Source organism: Borostomias antarcticus, assembly GCF_949987555.1.
Source record: "Borostomias antarcticus genome assembly, chromosome: 12".
Lineage (NCBI taxonomy): Eukaryota > Metazoa > Chordata > Actinopteri > Stomiiformes > Stomiidae > Borostomias > Borostomias antarcticus.
This window is the reverse complement of record NC_140245.1, coordinates 4,321,032-4,345,285: the sequence shown is the minus strand read 5'-3', so window position 1 is coordinate 4,345,285 and position 24,254 is coordinate 4,321,032. Positions and strand designations below refer to the sequence as shown.

Genomic DNA, 24,254 nt, shown 5'->3' with positions numbered 1-24,254 from the left:
TGGTTGTTAGTTGCGTTAGTCAGGGACCTTGGCCTGGGTCTGCTGCAGCTCCTGCTCCAGCCTCTCTCTCTCCTGCTTCAGCATCTTGTTGGTCTCCGCCAGCATGCTGACGTTCTCCATCCTCCTCATCTTCTCGTCCTGCTGGGCCAGGGTCTTTGCTGTCATCTGGACACACACACACACACACACACACACAGACACACACAAACGAGACGATATGGACATGGTTTTAATATGTGGGTGAACAGAGGGAAAACTACGTTAAAGGGTGTATGTGTGTGTGTATGTGTGTGTGTATGTTTGTGTGTGTGTATGAGTGTGTGTGTGTGTGTGTCCCCACCTGCATCTTGTGTCTCTCGGTGCTGAGGTTGTCCTGCAGCTCTTTCATCTCTCTCTCCTGCAGCTCCAGACGCTGCTTGTGCCGAAGAGCCTCTCCCTCCGCCACCTCAACCCTCGCCTCCGCTATCTCCTTCTCCCGCCGCACGAACCTGACACACACACACACACACACACGCACGCACGCACGCACGCACCCACACGCACACACACACCCACGCATGCACACACACAGATGGATGAGCACTGTTTTAGTAACTTAACAAGTTCCTCAGGTTCCTCTATTTTAGGAAATAAAATACTTTATTAGTCTGTTGAATTGACAGAGGTGGATGAATGAATAACTAACAAAAGGCGTCCCCTACTGAGCTCCTTACTTAAGTATGTCTAGTATCTGCTGGTGGCTCTTGCCCTCCTCTGAGAAGCTCAGGTTGGGGTTGCTGTCTCCATGCTGGTGCTGCGACTGCTGCGCGGCGGCGGCCATCTTGGCTCCCAGCTCCTCCACCTGTTGGTGCAGCAGTTCGTTCTGCTTCTGCAGCTCATCCACACGGCGCTGCTGATTGGACAGATCATCCTGGGAGGGGGGGTGGGGCAGACAGCAGGGTCACAGAGGTCAAAACGCCTACTGAAATGACTATGAATTCTAATGGTGTCATAGACATTCCTGAGTCTAGCTGTACCCAGGTACAGATGAGATAATTTTACACGATTAGATTTCAGAGAACTCTAGTGGACATTTGTTTAAAACATGTTTTCCAATAGTTCAACACTTTTCCACCTTCTTTCCATACTTAATACACCTGAGTCAGTAGCAGGGATGTCTTACTGCAGAGTGCAGACAGCTTTGTTCTTTATACAGCAAAATCAAAACAGGATCATCAATGTATATGAGAGTCAATAGAAAATAATCCCAACAATCCCAACAACCTGGCTAGCGAGCTTCAAGCCCTCCCTCCCTCCATCCCTCCCTCCATCCATCCCTCCCTCCTCGTCCTCCACCTCTCCCCTACCTTCCCTCCCTCCCTCCATCCCTCCCTCCTCGTCCTCCACCTCTTCCATACCTTCCCTCCCTCCCTCCATCCATCCATCCTTACCTCCCTCCTCGTCCTCCCCCTCTACCTTGAGTCTCTTCTCCTGCTGGCTCCAGGCCGTGCGTCCCTCTTGCAGCTGGGCTGAGGCCTTCTGGGCGCGCTCCTCCAGCTGCCTGCGCGACTGCGCCCCCTGCTGGCCCTGCCTCTTGGCCGCCTGCAGCGCCTCCACGTCGGCCGCGTGCAGCATCAGCTCCCGCTCGTACTTACTCTGCGCCTCCGCCGTCAGGCGCGCCTGCGGGACAGAGAGACCGGCACGGGAGGCGCGGGGGGAGACGTCAGGCGCTTCTCTGTGTGCTGTTTTATGTCTATGTGACACATTGTGTGTGTGTGTGTGTGTGTGTGTGTTTTACCTGATCCAGGCTGTCCTGTGTGGCCCTCCGTTCCTGGGTGACGGCAGCCGTAGCTCTCTCTAGCGCCTCCTGCAGTTCAGTCTGCATGTTCTTTATGCTCTTCTTCAGCTCCGCCACCTGGGGGTTGGAGGAGGAGAGGCGGGGAAGGAGGAGAGACAAGGGAGGAGAGGAGGAGAGACAAGTAACGCCATCAAGAACCTCTCTTATGACCAATCCGAAGAAACATCACTTTAACCGTCTCATTCTTCTTCTTCTCCTCCTCCTCCTCCTCTACCTGTTTCTCCACATTCACCACAGCCTTCCTCTTCTCCTCCACCACCTCCTGCTTCTCCCTCTCCGCCTCCAACAGCTTCTTTTCCAGCTGCCGGGTCACTTCCTGCGCCTCCTTCAGACGGGCCTCAATCGGGGAGCGAGCCTAAGGGGCAGGAGGGGGGAGGAAGTGCGGGAGAGAAAAAGTGAGAGAGAATTAAACACCGGTCATTTCTATACGTGTCCAGCTAGTCCAACCCCAGGAAGTAGAGGAGGCGTGTGACATCACTTCCTGCCAGCTACCTGTTTCTCTTTGTTGAGGTTCTCCTCCAGAGAGAGCACCACGCCGCGGTACTGCTCTACGTTGTCGCTGGCGCTCTTCAGCCGCTCCCTCAGCTCGCCGCTCTGCTCCTCCGCCTGCCGCAGACGACCTCTGACCTCCTCCAGCTCACGCTCCAGCTGAGACACCTGTCAATTAACCAATCAAGCCATCAATCAATCAGCCAACCACCAATCAATCAGCCAACTGATCAACCAATCACCAAATCAATTACTCAATACTACTACTTTATTCATATAACACATTTCGCCCGAAATAATGTAATAGAATATGGTGCTAATGGTAACAGATGATAAGAATAAACATTGTACCTGTGCTTGAGTCTGGGCAAGGGTCTTCTGGCCGGCTGGAGACTGCGTCTGAGCTGCTGGGCCTGGAGCTGGACACACACACGCACACACACGACGTCAATGAGGCCCTCTGTATTTTTCCTTCTCCCTCCCTCCCCCCTCTGTCCAGCTGCAGTACCGTCACCCACCTCTAAGGGCCGCTCTGATGCCCCCCCTCCCCTGTCCGGGGGTCTGAGGGGTCAGGGTCTGAGTCTGGGCGGACGTCTCTGATTGGCTGAGCTGCTGTCTCAGGCTGGCGGCCTGCTGCTCTGCACTCTTCAGCAGATCCTTGGTCTTCTGGTGCAATGCATTCTGGGTCTCCAGCTGCTTCTTAGCCTCCAGAAGCTGGGCCTGGGAAAATGAAGAGGAGTGAGAGAGGTGTGTCTGGTGTGTGTGTGTGTGTGTGCGCGTCTGAAGACCCACAAACGGGAGCTACAAACCCCAAGACGAACATTCATAATGGACTTCCAAGTGATCACCAATGACTGTGTGTGTGTGTGTATCTGTGTGTGTGTGCGTTCATGTGTGTGTATATTGACGTGTATGACGCCTTTAGCTGTTTAAAGTCTTCAAAGTTCTTTGGTCAGTAGTTGAAGTCAAATCAATAAGGCACTGGTAACACTTGGATCCGATGCAACTTGCATATTGCGTGTTCAGCAGTAACAGACAATAAGACCGGTGGGCTCTCGAGAGATGACACACAGACTGACTTGTGACAGCGTCTTATATACCTTCTCTGGGTTATCCCCGCCCTTCTAGCTTGACCACAACCCATTTTCAGTCTCGTTTATGTGAGAACACCTGCTTTCCCACGCTATGTTGTTTTAATGTTTCTTGCCTGAATCAATGTTATCTGATTTCAATGTTTCAAATTCTTGTTTCCACGTTTCTTTTTCTCGTTCTGTGAGACCACCTGGTGTCTCACATGATTCTCCTCGTGACTCCCCCTCCCTCATGAAAACTCTCCTGATACTATTCTGCTGCTCTGGCTTGAACTCTCTTATTCAATAGACATGTATAATATCATCTTGATTAGAACAAAGGGTTGGGTCTAATTAGGGCCTAATCAAATTAATACACGACAATATCTGTGTGTGTGTGTGTGTGTGTGTATATCTGTGTGTGTATTTGTGTGTGTGTGTATCTGTGTGTGTGTGTGTGTGTATATCTGTGTGTGTGTGTGTGTGTGTATCTGTGTGTATATCTCTGTGTGCGTGTGTGTGTATATCTGTGTGTGTGTGTGTATCTCTATACAGGCCTTACGTCGTGGCTGCGTCCCAGCGCGTGTCTCTGCTCCACCTCCTGCTCCAGCCTGGTCTTCAGCAGAGTCAGCTCCTTCTCGAGACGCTCCATCTGGCTGTGCAGACGCTGACGCGTCTCCGTCTCAGCGCGCTCCATGGTCAGCTACGCACACACACGCACGCACGCACGCACGCACGCATACATACACACACACAGACGCACACGCGCACACACACACACACACGCGAGAGAACTGGGTTAGAAGATGTTTGTGTGTATTTGTTTAGAGGCATGAGCGTGTGAGCATTCGTGTACCTGTTTAAAGTGTGTGTGTGTGTACGTGTGTGTACCTGTATAGTGTGTACATCTGTGGTGTGTGTACAGTACCTGTATAGTGTGTACATCTGTAGTGTGTGTGTGTATGTGTGTGTGTGTGTACCTGTATAGACTTGAGGTTGGTGAGCAGCAGGTTCTGGTTGCGCTGTTCGGCCATCACGGCCTCCTTCTCGCGGTCCAGTCTGGTCTCCGCCTGCTTCAGCATGTCCCTCTCTTTCGACAGGTTCACCACCCTCACCTAGCGGAGGGAGGAGGGGGGTCGAGGAAGGACGGAAGGGAAACAGGAAGGAGACAGAACTCGTGATCTTTATCCTAATCTACATTCTTTTTATTTCTGTGTTACTTCCTCCGCAACAGTTGACAGAGAACGCTAATCGCTGCATCTCTCCATCCCTCCACGATGTTTCTGCCTCTTTCCCCATCCCTCTCTCTCTCTCCCCATCCCCCTCCATCCTCTCACACCACCCGCTGACCCCTCACCTCGGCCAGTGCCAGCTTCTCATTGGCTGCGCGTAGGTCCTGTGTCATGATGTGGATGATCTGTTCGTGGTTCTGCGCGGTGGCGGACGTCTTCTGACTCTGCTCCTGCAGCGCTGCCATCTGCCTGCGGTAGGCGCTCACGGTCTCCTGCAGAATGTCATACCTGACACAGGCACACGCACGTGCACACGCACACACAAAGTCAGGCACTGCCTACTCATCAACAAGATGTTATTAGCTGTAATAGTTACTTACTATAGTTAATTAGTTATCTAGCTATATAGCATGCTAGCTGTACAGTTAGCTGGATAGTTATCGAGTTAGTTACCGTTTGGAGTTGAACTCGAGCTGTGAGGACAGCTTGGCCTTCTGCGAGCGTAGCTCAGACAGCTGCTTCTGCAGACGGTCGTTGGTCTCGTTCAGCATCCGGTCATTCTCTGCCTTCTCCTTCTTGTAGGTGGTGAACGCATCGTTCAGCTGGGAGGGACACGGGCACGTCACAGTCTCACACTTAGTCAAGATTGTCTTCAGGAAAGCCCATCCTTTATCAACAGTCTAGCGTTACATGAAGTAGATTTTGAACGACACCCGTGTGTCTTCAGTAAACCTAGCCTTTAATAACAGTCTGGCGTTACATTAAGTAGATTTTGAATCACAGTTCTGTATGTGTGTGTGTGTGTGTAGGTGTGTCTGACCTGTTTGAGAGCAGCCTTGGCCTGGGCGGTCTGGGTGGACTCTGTGGCCGCCGCCCTGGTAGGGGTGGTGCGCGTGGCGGGGACAGAGGGCCGGCCGGGGGCGGGGGGCTGGGGGGCGACCTCCGCTGTAGCACCTAGGGAAAGACGAGCGGGGGGGGGGGGGGGGGGGGGCGTAAAATTAGCCCTGTGAGAACATCCTGATCTTGCGTGCTCATGTTGTTTCACTCCAATCATCAGTCTGGCAAAGCTTGATAGAGATCCGTTTGTGCTAGATCAGAGACTGATCTGGCCAATCAGAGTTGTTTGTGGAAATACTAGCAGCTACGCCGAGTGTGGTATAGGCGTGATGACAGCGAGAGGCAACTGTTTGCTCCAAAACAACAATGGTGTCTCCTGGAGTATAGCTGCTACAGGATCAGCTACATCTGAACTGGAGAGTATCTCTTCATTGAAAGAAGAGAAGAGAACGGCACTGAAGGCTTTTCTGAGGAAAATATGTTTTCGCTCTTCTCCCGACTGGCTGCGGTAAGAATTTGATTTTTCCGTGATAAGGCGGTGATAGACGGATGGTTCACCAAATCACCAGCCTAGTAGTTTTGAAAGTGCTTTCCCTTTTCCAAACAGTTTTCAACAAAGCCTTCCCAGATGGCTGAGTCACGCACGTCAGGTTAGTGTAGAAAATTGGACAAAGGCACGCACATCAAAAATGTTTAAAAGGTGCTGGACAGAAAAACTAACTCATCAGGAAAAGCAGAGTCTGCACACCAGAAATATGCTCCCAGGATTTTTAATTGACACCGAGTTGACATTTCAGATGTCAGGTTAGAGTAAAATATGACAGGAAGCAGATGCTTCTTCGTGGTTTGGGTTAGGCTGTAGTGATAGTAGTGAGAGTTGAGGGCTGTAGTGATAGTTGAGGCGATGTTGTCAGGAGGACATGAGAGTACATCGTAATCTGAGTTCAGGTTCTAGTGAGGTCATACTCGGCGTGGGAGGCAGGTTGAAGCCGGTGGTCTGGGACAGCAGGATGAGGTACATGTCTCGCTGGCGGGCGCTGGAGTCGGCCAGCTGCTTCTGCTGGTTCCGCTGCTCCTTCAGCTGCTCCAGGTCACTCTGGGCCTGCTGGAGAGTCTTCTCCAGCTCAGACACACTGCATACGGACCAACAAGCGCACAGATACAGACACACACACAAACAAACAGAAACACACACAGTCAGTGTCATAAAACTACACACTACTTAGGGGTGTTGAAATTAAACGTTTCTAAGATGCATCGCGATAAAGACGTGGACGATTCTGCATCGATACATTGACAGTGCATGATTGATTATAGCCTACTAACATTGCTTGTTGATTTTCCAGCCTCGGCTGGACAATTAAGTTCTTAAGTTGTAAATAACTTCCTGGTAAATAACTTCCTGGTAGCTAGCAAGAGGTAGCTAGCTAAATATTAAGGCGACGATAGAAAACTGTGGTTACAGTATGTATGCAGCTACAGTGTATCATGAGCCGAAAGTAGTTTTTATTTCATCACGTCTCAGTCTCTCACTCCGTCAGATCCGCGATGCTAATTTTCGCTATGTTAATCCCCATTGACTTATGCTAAAAACGTTAGCGATCTTAAAGTCCGCTAGTTTGGGCATTAAAACAAATATTGATTTTTGGCCTCTCGTTACACTGAATATCCATAGCTAGCCAGTGACAAGTGAGAGCGGTTGATGGCATGGACAAGCCATGTGCAGTAATATAGAAAATTGAGGATGCAATGCATCATTATTGAATCATTGTGCATCGAATCGAATCATTGACAGGATAATTGTAATCGTAATCGAATCGTGAGACCAGAGAAGATGCACAGCCTTAACAGTAATACTTACGTTACAAGTACTAATACTAGAGCAAATGCTACAGTAGTGTGTACCACACTAATACTATATTTAAACGACATAATACTACAGTAGAATTTAATGATTTCTACACTAATACTATAATAAAACGACATGAGTACTACCGTTCGGAGACGGCCTGGCTCTGCTGTCTGTCCCTCTGCTCCTCCAGCTCCCTCAGGCTTCCCATGAGGCTCTGGTTCTGTCTCTGGAGCTCCTCCACGCTGCGGAACTCCAGCAGGCGCGGGTTTATGACCTCAGGGCGGCGCGGGCTGATGACCTCCGAGTCGGAGCTGCTGCTGATGGCGGCGGAGCTGCCGTCGTCCCTGACGACCCGGTTCCCGCGAGACTCCTCCAGTTCCACTAGGAGAACACGCACCTGCGTGAGAGAGCAAGAGAGGAAGCAGTCAGTACAGTAAACTCTGATCTTAACTATAAGATGATGAGTGTTAAGGTCAGGGCGTGTGAAAGGTTAGGGTGTGATTAGTGATAGGGTTGGGGTGCGTTAGGTATGCTACCTGCTGACAGGTGTCTTCCAGCTGCCTCTCTGTCCTCTGGTGGTCTCTCTCCAGGGTGGAGCAACGCTGGTGGGCCTCCTCCCTCTCCTTCTGCAGCTGGTGGATCTCCTGGACACACACAGACAGGATCTGCAGTCAGAACCCTGCAGACCCACGGACCCTCACTCCCTCCCATCTCTGCCCTTCATCCCCCTCTCCACCATCCATCCATCCTTCCCTCCATCCTCTCCCTTCATCCCCTTCTCCATCATCCATCCATCCTTCCCTCCATCCTCTCCCTTCATCCCCCTCTCCACCATCCATCCATCCATCCATCCTCTCCTACACTCACCATTCTCGCCTGCTCCAGTTTGGTACAGAGCGAGTTCATGGACCTCTGCATGCTCTCGTACTCCTCTCGCTGGCGTCTGAGGACAGGGGCCTTGGACTCCACCTCCAGGACGATGTCATCCAGGACACGGGTCACGCGGCGCGTCTCCAGGCGCTCCAGCTGCAGCTCGTCCTGAGCCTCAACAAAGGCATTGTACAACTGGAGGAGGGGAGGGGGGTTATTTGTGACTGGAATAACACATGAACATGCCGAGAACATTCTTGGGTCTCTGACTATATTCTTCATTCTAGAATACTACACCAATCCCATTTATTCTAACACCCACCACCAATATCCATTCTAGAACACTACACCAGTCTCTATTCTAGAACACTAGGGTTAGTCAACATTCTAGAACAATTCTACACCCCTCAACATTCTAGAACTCTCCACCACTAAACATTATAGAGCTCTACACTAGTCTCCTTCATTCCAGAACACACCACCAGTCAGAACTGTAGAACTCTACACTAGTCTCCTATATTCTAGAACTCTACAAGAACCCTTCTCTCATCACCTCCATGAACTTCATCCCAGGTTTGACTATTTTGGCTACGGCAGCTGCAGTGGGACACATCGAGTCCAGCTCCTCCTCAGTCAGAGTTGGGACACCTGCAGGGACACGCGCGCGCACACACGCACACACACACACACACACACACTTTAAAACAAGCAACCAGCTGACCTGTGTGAATGTGTGTGTGAACCTTTTAATCCTGTGTGTGTGCACGTTACCTCATATTCGTGTGTTTGTGTGTGTGTATGATCTCTTACTCCTGCGTTTGTCAGAGGCTCTCAGGTTGGCGTTCTCCACCTCCTTCTCCATCTTCTTGATCTTCTCCCGAAGCTCCGCCTCCTGCTTGACCTTTGACCCCTCCAGCTCTGACGCCTTCTTCTCCAGAACCTTATTGGCTGTCGGAGTAACCATGACGTCCTCAGTCAAACATACACACACACGCCATAGCCCATGCTCCTCACTTACGCGTATCAAGCCGGGTTCACATAAAACAGCCGAAGATTTTTTGAATAAAAAAATAAAAAAGTGACTGTTTCTTAGCTGCCTACTTGGTTTAAAGCCGATTCAAGATTCAAAATGTCAACTCTTATGGAAAGACTCACAACGGAGCGGATGTTCTAAAACTAGCGTCTCATCTGGCTGCTGTGTGTGAACCCGGCTGTAGTAGTGTGATGCAGGTGTGTCTCTGTCTCACCGTCTCCATAGTCCTTCACCAGCTTGTGCAGCTCCCCCACACCGCTGTGAAGCTCCTTGACCTTGGCCTCTGCATCCGACGCTGCCCCCTGCAGGACACACACTGGAATTACCACATGAAAGGCTATGTACACAAACACACCTCTTCCTAGCCCAATACAGTTATAGCTTTGTATATAACTGTTATAGCTGGCCTCAGAACTGACCTTGTACAAGTTGGAGAGTTTGATGTGAGAGTTCATCTCATTACGGTACTTCTCCTCCATGGCAGTCTGCTGGTCCTTAGACTGGAGGAGAGAGAGAGAGAAAGAGAGAGACAGAGAGAGAGAGAGAGAGGGAGAGAGGGAGGGACGAACGGACGGAGTTGGAGAGAGACAGACAACCAGGCATATAGACAAGGAGGGAGAGAGAGGAGCAGAGAGAAGAGATCAGTGGTCACTACACAGAAAGTTCCCTGGCGGTGATAATGGCGGCCTGTAGGAGGTGGAGGGGTTTCTGTCGAACCTCCTTCAGTTTAGTCATGAGGTCCTCGGCCCTCTTCTGCTGCGTCTCGCTGGTCTGCTGGAGGGAGGACACCTGGCTCTCTAGTCTGGTCACCTGAGGGAGGCAGGGGACAGAGGTGGGAGGTGGGAGAGAGGAGGGGGGGAGGGAGAAGAATGGGGGAGAGGGAGGGAGAGAGACTGTGAGTAAGAACTTAAGTCCAGCTCTTCCTCTTCTAGTATGCTTCTCTCATCACTCTTTTAGATCCAGTAAGCAATGCTGTGATTGGTCCAGGGATGTACCTGGTTCTTGCTGGCCTCCAGACTGCACCGCAGCTCCAGAAGCTGGCTTCCCGTCTCCCTGGTGACGGCGAGCAGCTCCTCCGTCTTCTGCTTGAGCTCGGAGGTCAGCCAGGTGTTCTGGCTCTGCAGCAGCTCCTTCTCCTGCTCCGTGCGCTTTTCACGGTGCTGCGTGCACAGGCACACACGTCAGAGTGTGTGTGTGAGTGAGTGAGTGAGTGAGTTAGTGTGTGTGTGTGAGTGTGAGAGTGTGTGTGCGCGCGCGTGTCCACTAGGCCCCACCTGTATGGAGACCTCAGAGGACTGGATCTCGTCCAGTTTGAGCTGCAGCTCCACCTTGGCTGTGTTGGTCTCCACCAGCTTGTCATTCAGACGCTTCACATCCTCTGGAGGAGGAGCACGCACACACAGATGTTATTACTGCGTTATTATTACAGTGCTGTTGATGTGTTGATGTTATAAATATCTTATAAGCAAGTGTAGTGGTGACTAAAGGTGGTATACGCTAAAAGCTAATTTGCTGTTTTTACATTAGTAGTCAGAAGTGGGAATACTGTGTCTTTGGAAAACAAAGTAGGTATACTCTACCTCTATATACCCTCCACTACACTCCCCTGCTACTGTACTGGTTAGAAGCGAGCAGAAGTCTCACCAGTGAGGTTTTCCACCTCCTGAGTTCTCTTCTCCAGCAGACGAGCCAGCTCCCTCCTCTCAGCCTCGATCTCATACTTGGCCTTGGTCTGGGGCGGACAGTTTATTTACGGTTAGATTACATAGGGTTTGCTGATGACATGTTGGTGTAGATGTGTCTGAGTGGGCCTACATGCTTGCGTGTGTGTTTTTGTGTGTGTCACCTGCACTGCTGGTTTGTCCTCTGCTGGTTCCACATCAACACCTTTCACACTGCTCAGCTCCTCGCCTGCATGGGGGGGACACAGTTAGCCGATGTCTTACCTCCACAGTTGGAGAAACAGGATGACAAATGGCTACAGACCCCGCAGGAGTAGTTACAGTACTCAGAGTTGGAAAGTCTGTATGAAGTAAATACAGGTACAAGGTAGTATCTTCTACATGCCAACAGGAGAACTACAGTAACAGCCTGCAAGCTAGAGGACTTACTTAGTATTCTGTTCTGCTCTTTGAGCATCTGGACATCCCGGGTGTGAGCTATGATCTGCTCCTGACTCTCTGCCAGACGCTTCTCCACGTCAAAGTACTGCTGCTCTGTAGACACAGATATGAGGACAGACGAGTTACACAGAAGTCCAGCAAGGCCACGACCAAGGTTGGAGTCTTTGAGATGCAACCTTCCTTCTTTGGAGAAGTCACTGAAATTAGTATTGTTTACATCTAATATTGTTAGAGGTCACCTTAAAAAGGGAGGCAGATAGGTAGGTTGCACAGGAGTGTAGAAACACGTTGCTAGAAAAGTGTAAAGCTAAGCTGAGTTGACTTACAACATCCAAGACAGTTTTAAACAGTTACAACTGCCTTCCCAGTTCTAAAGATTTGACATGAGAATTCTTCAAGGCTCCAGTTTCAGAACAGAGCAACTACTAACTTTAACTAAGGCCGGGTTTAAAGCTGTCTTGTATGTGAACACACGTACTTTAGCTATGCAAGCTAACTAGCTAGGGTTGGTGAAAATACATTGGCGAGCGCGAGTCCTGTGAGGGTCAGCAATGCATCAGATCTCTATCAACATTGCCACAGCCAATTCAGTTCACTTGTAATTTGAGTTGCCATACAACAGCAAGTTAGTTTGCCATTAGCCGAAAGTCAGCATAGTTAGCTAGCTAGCATAGATCCCACTGGACATCCCGGCCTTACCACCCCACTGTACACCCCGGCCTTACCACCCCACTGTACACCCCGGCCTTACCACCCCACTGTACACCCCGGCCTTACCACCCCACTGTACATCCCGGCCTTACCACCCCACTGTACACCCCGGCCTTACCACCCCACTGTACACCCCGGCCTTACCACCCCACTGTACACCCCGGCCTTACCACCCCACTGTACACCCCGGCCTTACCACCCCACTGTACACCCCGGCCTTACCACCCCACTGTACACCCCGGCCTTACCACCCCACTGTACACCCCGGCCTTACCACCCCACTGTACACCCCGGCCTTACCACAGTCCGCCTTGAACCGCTCGTGCTGCGTCTTGAGCGAGTCGTTTTCATTCCGCAGGTCGGTGATAAACTTCTCCAGCTTGTTCTGAGCCGCTTTGGGGAGTTTGTTCAGCTCCGTCCGCTCCAGAACGTGAAGCAGGAGACTCGCCATCTCCCCCAAACTCGAAAATGACAAAGTATCTCAAAAAGCTCGCTAGCTAGCTAGCTGCTAGCAGTAGGGCAACAACGCTAGGGTCAGTAGTGGCGAAAATTGAAGCACACAACGACATCAGTATGCGACTACATAACAGAGAGCGCGGTGCCTCATGGTTGATTTCATATATCGACCAATCCTGTTACTCCGTTTGCAGTGACCCATAATTACCGCGCCGTTATCTCTGGCTGTATGTCAACTCAACATTCACTAACTTTTGATATTAAGTGGTAAGTTACCTCACACCAACCAAGCAGGTACAACTACGGGTGTAATCTCAGCTTACTGAAACCTTTTTACGAATTTGTTCATGGCTTCAAAGCTTGTGAAGCTGTGAATGTTTGTTTCAAATTCTGTGGCGCTTTTGGTAGTGCCGGGTAGCAACCATATGGACCAGCAAGGAGGTGTGTACGTGTAAGAAGAAGAAGAAGAAGAAGAAGAAGAAGAAGAAGAAGAAGGAGAAGAAGGAGAAGAAGGAGAAGGTGTCGGTGTCCTTGTCGCGCGACGGCTTCTATGGGCAGACCGGTGCATCTCAGGAGAAGGACAGAAGCACACGGGCAGTTCAAACCGTTTTATTAGGTGCAGGTAAAAGACTAACGTTTCGATGTTAGTTACATTTTCATCAGTCGTGTGTGTGTGTGTGTGTGTGTGTGCGTGTGTGTGTGTGTGTGTGTGTGTGTGCGCGCGCGCGCGCGCGTGTGTATATTAGCGTAAGCTTCTTTCCCGATGTCTAGGTCAGGTACTGGTAGGCGACGATGGGGCGAGGCTACATTGTCGAGGAGCAGGTGCAGAAGTACCTGTCCAGTCTCACTGCAGCGGGAGCTTCCAGTATCACCGGGCTGCTGCTCGGTCAGGTGAGACACCTAGTGGTGATGGCGACCCGGGGTTCGATTCCCTCAGATGTTGATGATGATGGAGCCCCTCCCCTGAGCAACTTCCCGGACATGAGTTGCATGTGACGGTGTGTGCTTGTGTTGGGGGGTAATGCCGTGTGTGTGTGTGTGTGTGTGTGTGTGTGTGTGATAGAGTGCTGTTCAAAAGGACTTTGTGGTCCTGGCTGTGCGGACGCCACAGAGGGACTCCCAGGGAGATGAGAGGCGGGGTCAGAACCCCAGCACCAGGAGAGCTGGCAGCTCATTGGATGAGCTGGATGTGGAGTGGGTGACTGAGCATGCTCGACAGGTCAGTCGATTGTAACATTCTAATAGTCACATGCCTCAGTCAAATACCATTTGCAAATACTGTCCAATTCATTGAGTTTATCGTGTGTGTGTGTGTGTTTCAGGTATCCAGGATGTTGCCGGGAGGGTTGTCAGTTCTGGGCGTGTTCCTTCTCATGCCGCCTGAGCTGGCCAAGGAGGCTCAGAACACACTGCGTCGGGTCAGCACCACGCACACAAATGCATTCATTCGTTGAATATATACACACAAAATTCAAGGCACAAACACACACACACATACATGCAATGCAAGGCACACACACACACCCATCAACACTAGACACATACACACTAAAAATATACATGTGTGTTGTAGCTGGTGTTTGCGGTGGACAAGCTCATTTCCCGGGGTCGTCTGTGGAGCCTCTCGGAGGATGACATCACAGACAGAGTCACGCTTCACATCTGCTCCAAAACCAGGAAGTATCCTTCAATGCTAAACTCTGATTGGCCAGCTGAGCTAGCAGGATGGGGAGGGCACTGGGCCAATATAAGGGTTCGAATCCCGCCTCCTACTGTCCACATGTCGAAGTGTCCTTGTGCAAGACACTGAACCCCAAATTGCTGCCAATGAGCAGGCTAACACCTTGCATGGCAGCTGCCACCATTGGTGTGTGGATATGTGTGAAGGGGTGAGTGAAAGGCCATTGTAAAGAGCTTTGGATAAAAGGGCTATATAAGTGCAGTCCATTTACCATAGCTGCAACCCTTGCATAACACACAAGGTGTTCATCGCACCACCGATTCCATTTCAATAAACGTTTTGCAACATTTTGTTGGGGCTGAACTCACCCCAGGACATACAGGAACACATTAGATGAGCGCATTGTGTTGCCTCTGGGTATGAAATGCGCTATACAAATAAAGCTTTGATTGATTGATTGATTGATTGATGATAACTGTGTACTCACACAGCGAGCGACTTGGGCGACGAGAGCGGACGGCTGCCATTCATTCTCAATGGAAGCTGCCGACATAGGGCGACAGACGCCTCAGCGGCAGCGAGCGACGCGATACCAGCGATCTGAGCGTAGATTTGAAGTTGGGCAGAGTTCAACTTTATGCAAAATAGCAGCGACATCGCCGAAGCAGCAACCAATAGCAGATCAGGTTACCTCAGATTCTGCAGCTCTTGGCTGTCGGGGAGCTGGCGACGCGATGCACGCCAGAGCGGTAGAACCATCATGCTACCCGTAGCTACAAGGCTAGGTCAGGGTTTGGGTTATTGTCCTCTAGTCTGGTGAAGCTTCTTCTCTTAACTCCTCAAATACAGAGTCGTCTGCAGGACTTTTGATGTCGGAGACCCGAAGGTCAGTTGGCTTCAAAACCTTCTAAAGCTCCTCTCCTCTCCTCCTCTCTTTTCCTCTCATATCCTCTCCTGTTCCTGATCCTGTTTCAGAGCTCAGCCAAGCCAGCTGATTGGAAGTACCAGCCGGGTGTCTGTCTGTCATGGTCCATGCTAGTGTGTTCTGTAGAACTGGACCTGCTTGTGCCTTTGACCAGTACACACCTGACACCTGTGGACATGGAGCGATGCATAAAGGTTAGACACACACACACACAAACATACACACACAAACAGTCAAGTCCACCATGTCTTGAGCTATTTATAGTCTATTTCAGGGGTGCAGACTTGTCACCTTTAGGTGAAAATACCTGTTTTTAATCCAAAATAGGTCATTTGTTTGATCTGTGTGTATGTTTTTGCATGTTTGTCACCTTTTTCACCTGTGATCGGTTTGCACCTCTGCTATTTACAGCGAACAGTACAGGTTACAGGTTTACAGGAACCTCAGGTAAGCTGGAACTGATGTTGCTGGTCTGTGATACAGGAGGGACTCCAGACGTGGGCACACCAGATTGAGGCCGGGGTTTGTCTGCTCAACGGCAGAAGTCTGCCTGAGGACGCGGAACTGGGGGGAGGAGGAGGACAGGTTAATTACACACTTTACACTACAACACGTACACTTCAAATGAAATACTCTATACTACAAACATACACTGTACACGTATACTTCAGACTTACATCCTATACTACAACGTACACTAAATACTTTTACTTCACACTTACAGTACTGTGCAAAAGTCTTTAGGCCCCTAAGAAAATTGTTGAAAGCTTTTTATCTGGACAGTAAGTGCTTATTTGCTAGTAAAAACACTATATAACAATACAGTGACATTAATAATAATAATAACATCTGTAATCCTACAAGAATCTTGGAAAGCATTTACCACAGGACTACTAAAATGACAGCACTGTACCAAAGCAAACTTTGTGTTTTAAGGGAGGCCACACAAAATACCAACTTCTTTTTAAAAACAAGAAATTCATATTATGGTTCATGATTCAATAAAGGTTATTTTTTAATTCACAGAGAGCCTCAGATTCTCTTCAGACTGCCAACCTACCATGGACAGCTACTGATGTTTTTTTTTTATTCTTAAAGGAGTAGTTAAGTGAAAATGCATGTTTAGCCCTGTTTTAAGGTTACTTATGATCATATACAATGGTTCAGATCAAAACGTTGACAAAGCTAGCATTTTCGAGAAAGTTGATAATTGCTCTACCACAGTTTTGGTCATACAATGGATGTGGATAGGCATCTTGAAAAATCATTCAAAAACATGTTAAACTCTCGATTTCAAAGATAGGAAACTCACCTAGGTGTTAGTTGGCGTTCTGACATATAATTTGCCATGAAGTAAGATTCTAGTTGATATGTATATGTATATGAACAGGGCTAAACATGCATTTTCCCTTTACTACTCCTTTAAGATATTTGTATTACTTTTTTGTAATAATGTTTATTTGTTTTTATTCCAATGTTTTATAACATATTTTTTACAAGCAAATGAACACTTACCACCCAGATAAATAGCTTTATACATTATTTTCTTTGGTGGTGGCCTAAGACTTTTGCATACAGTAGTACTGTACATGTACTATAACTACACGCTTGGAGGGTTATAACCAGCTTATGACAGGATGATAATAGTTTTATAACCTGTGGATGATGTTTGTGTTCAGAAGAGGAATGTGAGGACAGTCCAGCAGACCTTCACTGTCCAGCTCCTTGTCACGGCGGTAAGACAGTCACATGGCACAGAGGATCCACCATGTCATAGAATAAGAATCAGAACTGCCATTACTCAAGCTGTTGTGTGTTTGTGTGGCCAGACTGCCCCCCAGCCGGAGCAGACCACTGCGCAGGTCCAGGTGTGTGAGGGGTCCGTCAGGCTGAGGGGGGTGGTCAGCTGTCGAGCCTTCCTCCACAACAACAAACCCAGAGCCAAGCTCGCTTCAGAGGTACGGGAGAATATAAACACACTCACACACTCTCTTTCTCTCTCTCTCTCTCTCTCTCTCTCTCACACAAACACATGCACACTATTACACACAAGCACATGCACACACAAACCTGTCTGATGTTGTGTGTGTGTGTCTTTGCTGTGTGTGTTCTCTCCCGGCCAGCTGATAAAGAGGGACATCATCTCCACGGTGACCAGCAGAGTGGAGATGCTGCTGGAGGACCTGCTAATGAACGAGGGACAGGACAGAGGTAATGTATCACAACCACACTATAACCACACTATAACCACACTACTGTATAACCACACTACAACCACACTATAACCGCACTATAACCACACTAACCACACTAACACAATACAACCACAATACAACTGCACTATAACCACACTACAACCACACTATAACCACACTATACCTGCACTATAACCACACTATAACCGCACTATAACCGCACTATAGCCGCACTATAACCATACTATAGCCGCACTATAACCGCACTATAACCGCACTATAACCACACTATAACCACACTATAACCACACTATAACCGCACTATAACCACACTACAACCACACTATAACTGCACTATAACCATACTATAGCCGCACTATAACCGCACTATAACCGCACTATAACCGCACTATAACCACACTACAACCACACTATAACCGCACTATAACAACACTATAACCACACTATAACCACACTATAACCACACTATAACCACACTATAACCATACTATAACCACACATAAGGTTATCAACACCACGCTGTAACACAGAGTAGAGGATATGTATGAACAGGATGCTGTTACCAGGGTTAGGTAATGTTGAGTATAGGCTAGAGTTAGGTAACGTGAGTAGAGGTTAGGGTTAGGGAATGTTAAGTGGACGGGGATGACAGAGGTATGGATGTATGAACTGGAACCATTGTTCAGGAGAGGACCGGTAATGGTGGATTCTCTCTCACTAGAACAGAATTTCACCCGTCACTGGGTTCGGTAACGGATGTAAAGACCACTAGGTGGCGCTGTAGACTGATCTATATTAGTTCAGTAATATCATGCTGTATTATGAACAAGCATAGACCAGTCTATAGCGCCACCTTTATTCTGTAACTCACTTTGACAGGAATTACAAGCGAAATGTGTCACTTCCTTGAGGCAAGGCTGTGCAATATTAAACTTCCTTCTGACTCCGTCGTTAGACGTCTCCTCCTTGGCCTCAAGGAAGTGACATTTCGCTTGTAATTCCTGCTTTATTTGGAGTCACAGCGAGTTCCACGGAGTTGATAAGTCGTTACTTGTACTGTACACGTCAACCTGGTCTTGTTCTTATTGTATTTCCTCAAACATTAGCATTAGGGATATGTTTCCCATGTTTGGCATTCAATTTAAAGTTTTCAATATAAACTCAAGACAAGGGAAACCACCAAAATGTTTAAGATACTGATAACCTGTCTATTAATGATCTTGATTACTAGTGGTCCAAACCATGGACAATGCAAGAAAGAGGGATGGGCTGCACTTGAAACAAGCTATCAAACACATTCGGAGAGGATTTGAATTGCTATTTTTATTCTCAATTTTTAGCATTTCTGGTGATTTTCCATTGGGGGGTGCCAAAATATTCTCCATGCAGGAAAAACCCAGCAGTATTGGAGTGTCAGCTTCATACAGGCAGCGTGATTTTAAAAAGAGCCAAAACCGGAATATCTCTTTGGCTGTTATTCAGAAGTCATCGACCTTGGTTGGCTTGCGTCACTTTCGCTTGCGAAAATAAATCACTCTCAATGCATGGCTTGGATTTCCAAGCCAGTTCATTTGCCTTTGAAACAGCCTAAAAATATCAACATGTGCGATGTAACCAAGTTTTAATACATCCATGGACGTACAGTAACACTTCTTCCTTCCTTGCCCCAAACCCTACCCCCCTTTCTCCCTCTCTCACACACACACACACACACACACACTTACAAACACTCACACACACACACAGGCCCGACAAGCGGCCAGCAAGTGCTGCCCAGGAGAGTGTTTGCCCCGTCACCGTGCAGAGGACTGTGTGTGTGTGACTACATGTTCCCGGACGAGTGTGTGACGGACGTGAGCGAACGAATCAAAGAGATGCTGGACTGGGACACGCCCCCGGAAGACATCGACGCCACACAGGAAGTCAGCGCAGGTCGGTCACAATGACAAGCGACATGGCGGCTGTGGCTCAGGAGGTAGAGCGGGTCGTCCAATGATCATAGGGAATGGTGGTTTGAATCCCGCCTCCTCCTGTCCATGTCCCTCCATGTCGAAGTGTCCTTGGGCAAGACACTGAACCTCAGAATGCTCCCAATGAGAACGCGTGTGTGAATGAGAAAGGCCATTGTAAAGTTATTTGGATAAATGTGCTATATAAGTGCAGGCCATCAGTACGCGTGTGTGCGTGTGTGCGTGCGTGCGTGCGCGTGCATGCGCGCTTGAAACAAGGCTTTTGATGTGAGTAGCCCTGTTACGTGTGTGTGTGTCTATATTAGGTAAGCTGTTTGTATATGGAGAAGGAAGTGTGTGTGGTGTCCATTATCTGAGGTTAGATCACGCCTGCCTCTCCCACAGAACCGTCACAGGCCCACTCATCTCACAAGCCCTGCTATCAGTGCTACAGGAATGCCAACAGTTTCAGTTGGGATGCTCACACCCACACACACGCCTCATTCTCAGACACATTAATTCTCTGACCAGGATGGCAAAGAGGTGATGTCATCATGTTTTGCTCACCTGTCATGATGTGAGCGATTATAACGTACCCTCTTAGATGTAGTGGAATTATATATTAATAACCAGTAAACGTGTGGCGGTGCGTGCTTGCGTGTGTGTTCCGTGCTTAGAACCCTCGTCTCTGAGTCCAGGGGAACCGGAGAGGGAGGATCCGGAGGAAGGGAAGCCCAATGTTGAAACCGACCGCGTCGCCGCGCTTGCTACCCCCCCGAAGAGTCAGAGCCACGCCCAGTACTACGCTGGTATGTACTGCTAGAGGTGTGGGTGTGTCCGTCTGTTTGTCTGTGACTGTGGGTGTGTGTGGGTGGGGGGGTCTGGGTGTGAATCATGTAGACATGACCCCCTATGTAAACATTACCAGTCTTATTGTAATGTATGTGACATACAGTACCTGTGAGTGTTTCGGCCGGCTCATACCCGACTCCTGACTCACACACACTCTCCTGTTTTGTCTAGGCGTTGCTATGGCAGCTGCTGTTGCCCTGCTCGCCACGGCGACATCGCTGCTGTACCTAAGTGATTGACATAAACACACATGCAACACACACACATGCATACATACACACATACACCCACGTAAACACAAACTCTTATTTTTGTTATTTCAGAGATGTTGATTCTCAATAAATTGCATTGTTTACGTTTAATTGAACAAGCATGGTTGAAACGGTCTGTAGCAACATGGCTTCATATTTATTTTCATATAAATTCTTAATGTTTAAGATTATTTAAAGATTGAAATAAACTCATCGGTTCAAATTGGCTGTGGTTCTTTATATTCACATGTATCATTTATCAGGATGTTGTCACAGTGTGTATAATCACTACAGTCACTCCTAGCTTAGGCTACTGTAGTATGCTTGACATTCCAGGCCTCAGCGCTGCCAAGTCTCACGCATTGAGCGTGAGACACGCGCATTTCAGCCTGTTCTCACGCTCACACGCTACACTACACAATTCTCACGCGGAGAAATGACCAACCCACAGATACTAGCAGTTCAACGTTTATGGAACCTTTATTTTGAAATTAGTTGAAAGAACGCAAATCTCGCCTCCTAGTCGTCCTTTGCGCTCAAAGAACGCTACCCAAATCTACCTGGAGGTGTGTGTGTGTGGGGGGGGGGTGCTTGTGACTTAGAGAAAAAATCGAAACATTTGGTCAAACTTGGCAGCCCTGAGACCTGTTTACATAGTCATTCATACAAAGTCAACCAAGTCGGGGGGAAACGTTAACATTTGTTCACTGTTTATCCCTCCCACAGACGTGGAAGAGATGAGCGAACGCGGTTTGCTTTAACGGTGTCCAATATAGCTGAAACTGCCCTTACGTTGGCTGTTTTGCCTCCATTTTTCATTGCTGTGTTTGTAGTGATCTCCTATGGTAACGGGGTACTCTGTAGCCTGTAGAATGTGTGTGGCTGTGCGCGCGTGTTTGTACCACGTGTATCTGTACCAAGGTTACTGTACTATAGTTAACGAAAACTAACTAAAAAACTGAAACTAGGTGTGAAAAAACATTTTAGTTAACTGAAATAAAAATAAAAACTACGCTTTACAAAAAAACGATAACTAATTAAAACTGTATTGTGTGTTTAAAAAAACTAACTAAAATAAACTAAAATTATAGAGAAAATGTCCTTAGTTTTAGTCTTTTTCATTTCATACGTAAGCCTAGTCTTTTGGCTGGTTATGAAATCCATCTTTTTTTGGTGTGCCCCTGCACAGAAGTGACATGCGCCAGATGGTTTATTTCACACAGATTGAAACAACGTGAGCTCACAAGATCAGGATGGTCTCACGAGGCTAGCGCAGAAGGAAAAAAAACTAAAACTAATACTGAAACTAATAAAAAATAAACTAAACTAGCAAACCTGCTTTAAAACTAATCAAAACTAAACTGAAATTGAAAACAAAAAGTTAAAATGATATAAAAATAAAAACTAATGAAAAAAGCAAAACTATTATAACCTTGGTCTGTACTACATGTGTGTATTGTGTATGTGTCTGTACTGTGTGAGTGTGTACTGCGTGTGTGTCCTCCCCTCTACTCCACATCGCCCCCCTCGTCGTCGTGGCAGGTGGTTAACTCTTTCTCCGGCAGCAGCCCGTACTCGTTCAGGAACGCCTCCACGTCCGTGACGAAGAACTCCTCGTTAAATTGCCGCGTCACCGACATGAAGTTGCCCAGCAACTCCCCGGCCTTGTACACCAGCAAAGCGGGCAGTACGTCGTCGGGGAAACGCTCGCCGGCGCCCGTGGCGACGGCGTCAATCTTGCAGAACTTGACGCCGGAGTATTCGCCAGCCAGACAGTCCAGGCAAGAGTTGAGCAACTCGCAACCTTTGACCCCGTCCTTGTAGATGTGGACGACGACCAGCGTGAGGCGGTGTTCGTTCTCGATGACCTCCAGGAAGGCCTCGCCGCTCGCCAGCTCGTGGACGCCGTCGAACGTGGGGCCGAAGCTGAGGCGCTCGTGCATCTCCAGCATGCATTGCTTCCTGTAGTGCCGCAGGCACTTTTCATCCTCCTCGTGGATCATCTGGTACTCCACAGCACTCATCTGGAGAGGAGCCACGGGGATGAGGAGTGGTTATGCAATTATGCAGCTATTATGCAATTATATGATTATGCAATTACTGTAAATCGCGTTGGATTGTAAGTCGCGTTGGATAAAAGCATCAGCTAAATAACTAATGTAATGGTTTATTAGTGGTTGTGGTTCCTAGTAGCGGTGCTTTACCTTGCGGTTGAGTTGTGTGTGAAGTTTGGTTTATGTGTGGTTCAATGTTAGTTGAGGTGTGTGAAGCTTTGGGTTCGGCTCAATGTTGGTTGATGTGTGGTTCAATGTTGGTTGATGTGTGGTTCAATGTTGGTTTAGGTGTGGTCGACTAGTCGTGCTGTACCTTGCGGGTGGATCTCTCCTTGAAGTCGTCACTCTGGGGGTTGGACATCTGTCTCAGCAGCTCCTTCTTACTGGGCGGGACGATGGCGTCGGCGCTGTCCAGCTTGAACCTGCGCCAATCATTGATCACGCCCTTAGGACCTGCGCAAACACACACAAGCGCAAACACACACAAGCACAAACACACACAAGCACAAACACACCAATATTAAAAGTAGATCAACGTTTAGTATCAGCAAAATAATGTTATAACAGAAGCTAAAGATCAGTTGGAAGGTCCAGCAGAGACGGTAGGAGAAATATGCATGAGTTTATTATCTTGCGCGCACACACACACACACACACACACACACAGATATACCTGTCTGAATTGGCACAGGCACCTCCTCTTCCTGGCTGGAAATGCTGGCCATCCTGGAGCTGCTGAAACAGACAAAGATATGAGACGCACAGAAATACACACACGCCAGGTTGAGGGAGCTCAGACCCTTTATTTACTCTGAGTAGGAGAGCTGATCTAGGATCAGGTCCTGTGCCTTTCTATATTGGTCTATATTGCCCAACAGATGGGTAAGACTATGACAGAGTTCAGATTATCAGCATGACGAACACACTATCTGATGACAACTGCATCTGACGCAAAGAGTGTGTGCACGCATGCTGAGTGTGTTTGTGGTGGTGCTGAGTTTGTGTTGGTGTTTATGTGCGTACGCGTTTGTGGGGCTGGTGAGTGGCTGCGTTTGTGCGTGTGTGTGTGTGTTTGTGGGGATGGTGAGTGGCTGTGTGTGTGTGTGTGTGTTTGTGGGGCTGGTGAGTGGCTGTGTGTGTTTGTGGGGCTGGTGAGTGGCTGTGTGTGTGTGCGTGTGTGTGTGTGTGTGGGGGACTGCTGAGCGGATGTGCTTGTGTGTGTTTGTGTGTGGTGGCTGATGACGATTGTCATAGACTCAGCCACACATCCATTATAAGCCTTGATAATCCTCTATCCTCCTACCTTCTCTATAGCAACAACAGCATGCCAGGACCCATATCTATCAAACATCTGAGAATTACTCCAAAGAACCTAGTAATAGGTGGATTTCTGACATTTTTTGGCAACATAAGGCCAATATTTCACTGTGAGCAACTTGATTACAGCCCTGAGAACCACCCCTCTACTTGTCACCATAGAGATTCAGATTATCAGATTACCACATTACAAATACTTGAGTTTGACTTTTCTTTGCCGACATGTCCTGTCCTCCAACGTGTTTGTTATCAAATTAGATTAGTCGGGATACATTGACGACATCTGAGTCTCTCTTTCTCTCTGTCCGTCTCTCTTTCTCTCCCTCTCTCTGTCCCCCTCTTTCTCAGTGTAGCTCTCGGTCTCTCCTTTCTTATCAACCATGTCCTCTGTCTTCTGAACTGACCGTCTGTCCTTCATGTAAATAGTTGCATGCGTCTTTTTAAGAACTTTCTTGTTGCCCGCGGTAACTGAAGCGGTTAACAGAACAATGTGTACGTA

General features: G+C 48.4%; 3 protein-coding genes across 6 annotated transcripts in view; 1 reads left to right on the top strand and 2 right to left on the bottom strand.

The window, feature by feature from the left end:
• The window catches only part of tpra (translocated promoter region a, nuclear basket protein), a 23,049-nt gene extending 10,534 nt beyond the window's left edge, over positions 1-12,515 (bottom strand). For both annotated transcript variants that reach the window (XM_084446702.1, XM_084446703.1), the window contains exons 1-29: positions 12,355-12,515; positions 11,332-11,436; positions 11,067-11,131; positions 10,865-10,952; positions 10,495-10,598; positions 10,216-10,380; positions 9,938-10,030; positions 9,640-9,720; positions 9,435-9,522; positions 8,998-9,135; positions 8,741-8,835; positions 8,185-8,382; positions 7,854-7,961; positions 7,461-7,714; positions 6,432-6,598; positions 5,449-5,582; positions 5,082-5,230; positions 4,754-4,916; positions 4,377-4,511; positions 3,959-4,099; positions 2,845-3,046; positions 2,678-2,745; positions 2,330-2,494; positions 2,052-2,192; positions 1,778-1,894; positions 1,456-1,659; positions 714-910; positions 341-488; positions 28-165 (exon numbers count right to left, since the gene is read on the bottom strand). In XM_084446702.1, the coding sequence (XP_084302828.1) occupies positions 28-165; positions 341-488; positions 714-910; positions 1,456-1,659; positions 1,778-1,894; positions 2,052-2,192; positions 2,330-2,494; positions 2,678-2,745; positions 2,845-3,046; positions 3,959-4,099; positions 4,377-4,511; positions 4,754-4,916; positions 5,082-5,230; positions 5,449-5,582; positions 6,432-6,598; positions 7,461-7,714; positions 7,854-7,961; positions 8,185-8,382; positions 8,741-8,835; positions 8,998-9,135; positions 9,435-9,522; positions 9,640-9,720; positions 9,938-10,030; positions 10,216-10,380; positions 10,495-10,598; positions 10,865-10,952; positions 11,067-11,131; positions 11,332-11,436; positions 12,355-12,505 (4,002 nt within the window). In that variant the 5' untranslated portion in view covers positions 12,506-12,515. The remainder of the gene's footprint in view (positions 1-27; positions 166-340; positions 489-713; positions 911-1,455; positions 1,660-1,777; positions 1,895-2,051; positions 2,193-2,329; positions 2,495-2,677; positions 2,746-2,844; positions 3,047-3,958; positions 4,100-4,376; positions 4,512-4,753; positions 4,917-5,081; positions 5,231-5,448; positions 5,583-6,431; positions 6,599-7,460; positions 7,715-7,853; positions 7,962-8,184; positions 8,383-8,740; positions 8,836-8,997; positions 9,136-9,434; positions 9,523-9,639; positions 9,721-9,937; positions 10,031-10,215; positions 10,381-10,494; positions 10,599-10,864; positions 10,953-11,066; positions 11,132-11,331; positions 11,437-12,354) is intronic.
• Positions 12,516-12,723: 208 nt separating this feature from the next.
• odr4 (odr-4 GPCR localization factor homolog) lies at positions 12,724-20,576 on the top strand. Of its 3 annotated transcripts, none has more exons than XM_084447371.1 (15): positions 12,724-12,777; positions 12,919-13,126; positions 13,282-13,401; positions 13,574-13,729; positions 13,833-13,928; positions 14,084-14,190; positions 15,041-15,077; positions 15,167-15,310; positions 15,600-15,701; positions 16,796-16,852; positions 16,946-17,074; positions 17,240-17,327; positions 19,079-19,264; positions 19,959-20,090; positions 20,305-20,576. In XM_084447371.1, exons 3-15 carry the CDS (start codon positions 13,303-13,305, stop codon positions 20,370-20,372), a joined length of 1,401 nt encoding a protein of 466 aa, XP_084303497.1. In that variant the 5' UTR covers positions 12,724-12,777; positions 12,919-13,126; positions 13,282-13,302; the 3' UTR covers positions 20,373-20,576. The 3 variants fall into 3 exon arrangements, with proteins under 3 accessions (XP_084303497.1, XP_084303498.1, XP_084303496.1); XM_084447372.1 differs by having other exon boundaries at positions 12,919-13,132; positions 13,287-13,401; XM_084447370.1 differs by having other exon boundaries at positions 12,919-13,132.
• Positions 20,577-21,892: 1,316 nt separating this feature from the next.
• LOC311316374 (phosducin-like) lies at positions 21,893-24,038 on the bottom strand (the record flags this gene model as incomplete). Its single annotated transcript, XM_084447215.1, has 4 exons — positions 21,893-22,408; positions 22,752-22,891; positions 23,112-23,173; positions 24,028-24,038. 4 exons carry the CDS (start codon positions 24,036-24,038, stop codon positions 21,893-21,895), a joined length of 729 nt encoding a protein of 242 aa, XP_084303341.1.
• Between the last annotated feature and the right edge of the window lie 216 nt (positions 24,039-24,254).